Source organism: Triticum aestivum, chromosome 5D (genome assembly GCF_018294505.1).
Source record: "Triticum aestivum cultivar Chinese Spring chromosome 5D, IWGSC CS RefSeq v2.1, whole genome shotgun sequence".
Lineage (NCBI taxonomy): Eukaryota > Viridiplantae > Streptophyta > Magnoliopsida > Poales > Poaceae > Triticum > Triticum aestivum.
The window spans coordinates 334,287,164-334,293,163 of NC_057808.1; the positions used below are offsets into that span (position 1 = coordinate 334,287,164).

Consider the following 6,000-nt stretch of genomic DNA (forward strand, 5'->3'; position numbering starts at 1 on the left):
ATTCACCTTTTATCTCCGCCGTCTCATCTCCCATGGTCACAACAATCGCCATAGCTTGTAAAATGTTTCGCCGCATCGACCCCTCCAATAAATCTCCCAACCCCAGGCTACCCTAATCTTGGAGCTCCCTCTTCAATCGGTACTATTCTGAATTTTGTTTGTTTACAATCAAATAGTGATAGATTTGATGTAAGATATTATATCTAATCTGTGCATATGTTTTTTTATTTGTATTTTGGATGATATTGGTTTAGATCTATGAACACAATAGATGTCTGGTCGTTATATTTTTGCGGCGGCGGTGCGTTTGCTACGATAACATGGTGTTTGCTTAGTAAGTGAGGAAAGATATTGTACCATGCACTACATGGAAATGATGTCACAACGACGCGGTGGCCGGCAAGGGTGTGGCGGCGGCGTTTGTGAGAGGGAGGTTGTGAGGATGAGGGTGTTTTGGTGTTTAAGTTGTTGATAGTGTGGTTCAAAAAATATTTATCCTTTTCTTTAGGGTTGAAAAGGTTAGTTCATAATTGGAAACAAAGTAGAATTGCGGGACAGGATTTGTGGCACGCAGATGAGGGGGTATCGAACCCCTCGCGCATGCTTTTTCTGTTGATTTTCAATTCAAAACTTTCATATATTTCCAACCAAAAGTTTAAATTAAGTTCTGTTTTGAGATTCATGTTGCTTGTGAATATGTTTGGTAAGTTTTAAGTGTCAAAACTTAATAGGAATGGATGACAAAATGGTAAAGATTAAGAACTGAATCTGTAAGAATCGGGACTAGATCTTAGAAAATGTAAAACGACTTCACGGATCCCGGAACAATCGTGCGGCCGGGTTGGGCTGCGGAAGTGCGTGCCCCCGAGAGTTTTCGATAGAGTTGGTTAGATTTGACACCTTTCCGCTTTCATTAATTCTTCATATATCTCTTCAAAGAAAATCTTAAATTTGAGTGTAATTAATATATTAATATTTTTCAAAAAATCAATTAATGTATTAATCGACATGTTGATTTCCCTGTACTCCATTTGCATTTGTTTTTGGGAAAGCAAAGATAGCGATAGATCCGCATATTTGGAAACACGGCCGGCGAGACCGCGTTCGGTCGGTCGGTCGGTTAATTTGTACTCTATCCGTTTACGAACCCAACTCGACGGCCAAGGAAAAAAGAGTAGGACTCTCGGCGCCCAAGGAACCTTCCCTTATATGCGCGTCCCTCCTTTCCAATTGTGCAGGTCATGACGCAGCGCCCAAACAAAACTCTTCCTCCGTGGAGCGGCGCGTACAAGATCGACGAAATCCAGGTTGCCTGTCTCCGTCACGCTCACGCCGCCAAGGGAGATCTCCCGTGAGGTGGAATGGAGAAAGAATCCCGACCCGCTGAGTATCACCGGCTCGAGCCGGAGGAACCAGAGCCCGTCGCCAGCCCTGGCGCCGCCGCCGCCGCGGGTCCCATCTACGACGTGTACATGGACGAGTTGGAGGCGGAGGAGGCGTACCTGGAGGGCCTCGACGTCCCCGCGGGTCCCGTCGTCCTCGACGCGGACACGGAGGAGGCCGTGGCGGCGGCGGTGGAGGCGGAGCGGCAGGCCGCCATGGCCGCCGACGAGGAGATGGCGCACGCGCTGCACATGCAGGACCTCGTGGAGGCGGAGGAGTGGGAGCTGCGTGACCTGGACCTGGAGCAGCCGCCCGGCGACTACCCCGCCTCCTCCAGGGCCGGCGTCGGCTTCGGCGCCAGGGCCACCGCGGATAACTTCTTGGAGTTGGAGAGACAGAGCGGGACCTTCGAGAGCATCCATGAGGTGGAGAGCGGAACCGTCTTCCTCGGCAATTCGAGAATCCCGGAACCCCTCGAGTGTCTGGAAAGTCTGCCAGGCCCAAGCACTGCCGGCGTCGCCGCATCTCCGGCGAGACGGACCATCCTCTCCCAAAACGCCGCCGGCTCCTCGTCAAGCCAGCAAGTCCCCGGACACGGGGTAGCCGCTACTGTGCCAAGCGTGACCCCGCCCGTCAGCTTCGTCCCATCGACAAGAAGATGCGGCGCTCTCTGCGCGATCGCCCCGCGGGCAAGACCAATCGGTCCTTTCGACGACCCCGTTTCCGTGAAAAGACGGGCCCTCCTCGCCGACGCCGCCTCATCGGTTATGTTCCCCGCAATGCAAGAAGGGCACGACAACGGCTGGTACGAGTGCATCGTCCTCGACGCTGCTGTGAAGCTAGAGCAGCCGGAGAAGCAGGGATTGCTCGAATCTTTGCAGCTGTGCCTTCCAAGATCTGATGAACCCTGCAAGCCCGCCGTCGCGGCCGCCGGCGAAGAAGAAGAGGAAGAAGAGGGCGGATTCTCCCTTCCGAAGTTCTGCCAGAGGTGGGGCGTCAGCCCGTCCGACCTCGAGCCCGACGCGCCCGGCCCGTCGACGGCGAAGGTGCCCCCTCTGGCCGACGACGAGGTGCCCACGTTCGACTGCGGCATCTGCATGGACACCCTCCCCGTCTTCGACCTCTTCCACGGGCTCCCCTGCAAGCACAAGTTCTGCGCGACGTGCATGACCACGTACGTGGAGGGCAGGATCCGGGCGAGCGAGCTGCCCATCCCGTGCCCCGACGCGGCGTGCAAGGGCAAGGAGAACGCCGTCCTCCACCCGGAGAAGTGCAAGAAGGCGATCGACTACGGCGCGTTCGGCGACTGGGGCGCCCGGCTCACCGAGAGCGCGCTCCCGCCGGACCGGCGCGCGTACTGCCCGAACCGGCGGTGCGGGGTCATCCTGGAGACGAGCGGCCAGGCGGAGCCGGCCATGGCGCCGTGCCCGGCGTGCAAGCACCTGCTGTGCGCCACCTGCGGCATGGAGTGGAGCCCGGACGGGGCGGCCGGCGAGCACGACTGCGCCAAGGGCCCCGACGCCGCGCTCGTGCGGAGGCTCGCGCAGGAGCGCCAGTGGAAACAGTGCCCGAGCTGCAGGATGATCGTCGAGAGGAGCTTCGGATGCAATCGAATGACATGCAGGTATTACTCTCAGTCTCATCTCAATTGATCCTTTATGCTCTGTTAATTTCCTGTTATCTGAATTTATTTCACATATCAAGTTTTCTAGAGCTAAGTAAAACACTTAATTATTAGCTGTATTCATCAGGGGGGAAGGGAACTATCATTGTCATCTTTATGTTTTACATCATCTAGTGTAGTAAAACCTACTACCAACACTTAGTTCAAAGTACTTTACCGTGCATAATTCGTATTCAAATGTAAAACATTTTCATAAGTATCGTCGGATGAGTAGGAAATATCAAACCTCAAAATGATTTGGTACACTTGGTTTGCTGAGCTCTTGCGCGGCCATGTTTTTTGGCATGTTTAGGACATATTCAACGATGACCCGCAAATTCCTTCGGTATTTGTTCGAAAATCGGTATGGACCAATGTCTGGACACTGATACAAAAGCCGGCCATTGAACCGTACCCGCATCCATTTGAAAACAATTATGTGTTAGTAAAATAAAACAGCTTCCACCAAGGTAAAATAAAACACCTTTCACAAACTTGTTGCTTCCGCCAAACACCTTCCGTTCAATTGTGTGTTAGTAAAATAATCAATTAAGCTCACTAATGCACACCATCCGCGAAACACCTTTCGTTCACATGCACACCTTCCGCCAAATTACCTTCTGTTCAATTGTGTGTTAGTAAAATAATCAATTAAGCTTACTAGTATACACCTTCCGCCGAACACCTTCCGCCAAACACTTGCATGATTCATACTAACTCCGTCTTAAAATAAGTGTCTCAACTAGTACAAAGTTGTATTAAGTTTAAGACACTTATTTTGGGACAGAGGGAGTAGTAGTTTCCGCCAAAGCAAAAAAATTAGCCGCAGCTATTCGCCATCTGGATGGAGAGCGGACACGTGGTTGCTTTTGGTTCATCATGTGGATGTCCAGACTCCCGTAAAGCTTCCCACATTTGTCTTCAGTTTGCCAAAAAACGTCCGGACCGCCCGCGAACCGATACAGAACCGTGTTGGATGACAAATTGTGTCCGGACAGCGTGGTCCGGAAGCTTGCGGGAGGTTTGTGGGTCCGTCTTGGAGATGCCCTAAGGACATCATGAGAATCTGGTGTTGTTATTGCAAAATGAAAAAGAATCCGGTACGGTGTTGTTTTTCAATAAGCTGTGCTGTATTGTTTCGGCCGGTTAACTCAATTGATTGTGGCCAACTTGATTGGTTACAAGTTGCAACTGGTCACCAAGACATGCCGTTTTTAGCTTCTGAGACAACCTGCAGTGATCAACATATAAACGATATTTTTCTTCTTCACAAAGCTCATGGTCATATAAACGATATTTTTCTTCAAATACAGTTTTGTAATCTAGTTTAAAAAAATTTGGCTGCACGAATTATATAGAGGTATATATGTAAGGTCTGATGTTCTATCACTCCCATGTTTGCACCGTTTGCTGATGTGTGTATCTGAATCTGCCAGTGCATATACATCACACTGCCTTTCGATGTATAATGCTATCATTTTTTTAAATTCCTATATAGTTTGCACCGTTTGCACTCGTCCATTCCTATATGTTTTGCGTTTCGAACGCCATACTGACTGAACTGTTTTGTGTTGAAGGTGCGGCTTCGTCTTCTGCTACCAGTGCGGGCGCCCCATGAGCAGGGGGCAGCCGGGATTTGCAGGCCAGCTGGAGCCATGCCGGTGCCACGACGCCGGGCTCGCGTTCGCCTTCGCGCACCACCACCAGGCCCACCACATCGAACTGAACGTGCCGGCGCTGCCCCCGCTCCAGGAGGAGGAGGCGGCGGCGGTGGAGGCCATCCTCATGAACAGGCTGCCGGTGTGGGACGCAGAGCCGGAGGAGCCGCCCGTTGTCCCCGCAGACGGGCCGCGCCGCCGGCAGGAGGAGGACGACGGCATTCACCAGCCCGGCCATCAAGATGACCCAGACGTGGAAATGGAAAACTTCTTTTACTAGTTGGCTTGGTTCGATCGGTTGTGTCTCTGCATGCACAGGGGAGCTGGACGGCGACATGCGTGGCCGAGTGTTCTTCATCTCTCTGGTAGATGATGACAATGTCTGTTTCCTTCCCGGTTGGGGTTCGATGAATTTTATACAAGTTTGGATGATTGGATTGCTGAGTGTATCGGACTTCAGTATCCCATATGTGTTAAACTATTACATGCCACATATTCTACTTCCGTTCTACTAAAGTGATCTAAACACTCTTACATTTTTTAATGGACGGGGTATAATGTAGTGTGTATAATTTTTTTGAAAAGTCAAGCTTCATGAACTTTGACCAAGTTTGTGGATAAAAATATTTACATCTAGGATACCAAACATATGTCCTTAGATTCATCATAACATGTAGTTTCATTCATCATAACATGTAGTTTCATATTTATACACACTAGATTATGGAACGGAGAAAGTATTAAACAGGTTACAGGTGCATGTTTAGTTTAGGTGATCACGTAACTAGATAGGTCCTCTATTTCTAATGTAGTGCATATCTTTGTTATAGTCAAATTTTGCAAAATTCGACCATTTTTAAAGAGAAAATTATTTATATTTATAATACCAAATGTATATCATCGGATACATTGTGAGAAGATTATAGTGCGCATAATTCTTTTGAAAAATCAAATTTTACAAATTTCAACCAAGTTTATACATCGGATACATTGAGAGTTACATACTACTCCCTCCGTTCCATATTATAGCACGCATAGTTTTTTTGAAAAATCAAAATTTACAAATTTTGACCAAGTTTATATAGAAAACTATATATATGTACAATACCAAATATATAAAAATGAAACTACATCTTATGATGAATCTAATGATATATGTTCGGCATTCTATAGATGTAAATGTTTTTCTTCGGAAACTTGGTCAAAACTTGTAAGGTTTGATTTTTCAAAACATCTATATGCACTACATTATGGAATGGAGGGAGTATTGTTTATGTTTAATATTGTAGCTATACT

At 48.5% G+C, this 6,000-nt stretch overlaps 1 protein-coding gene across 1 annotated transcript; it reads left to right on the top strand.

Moving 5' to 3' along the window:
* Window positions 1–1,240: 1,240 nt before the first annotated feature.
* On the top strand, window positions 1,241–5,190 carry LOC123124816 (probable E3 ubiquitin-protein ligase RNF217). Its single transcript, XM_044545370.1, has 2 exons — window positions 1,241–3,007; window positions 4,624–5,190. The coding sequence occupies exons 1-2, from the start codon at window positions 1,362–1,364 to the stop codon at window positions 4,982–4,984; spliced, it is 2,007 nt and encodes a 668-aa protein (XP_044401305.1). The 5' UTR covers window positions 1,241–1,361; the 3' UTR covers window positions 4,985–5,190.
* The last annotated feature ends 810 nt before the right edge of the window (window positions 5,191–6,000 follow it).

What these genes read in the sequence shown, in the direction of transcription:
- LOC123124816 (XM_044545370.1), top strand. Translation starts at nt 1,362, where the DNA reads ATGGAGAAAGAATCCCGACCCGCTGAGTATCACCGGCTCGAGCCGGAG. An exon ending in TGCAATCGAATGACATGCAG is followed by an intron (nt 3,008 to 4,623) that starts GTATTACTCTCA and finishes TTTGTGTTGAAG; the next exon opens with GTGCGGCTTCGTCTTCTGCT.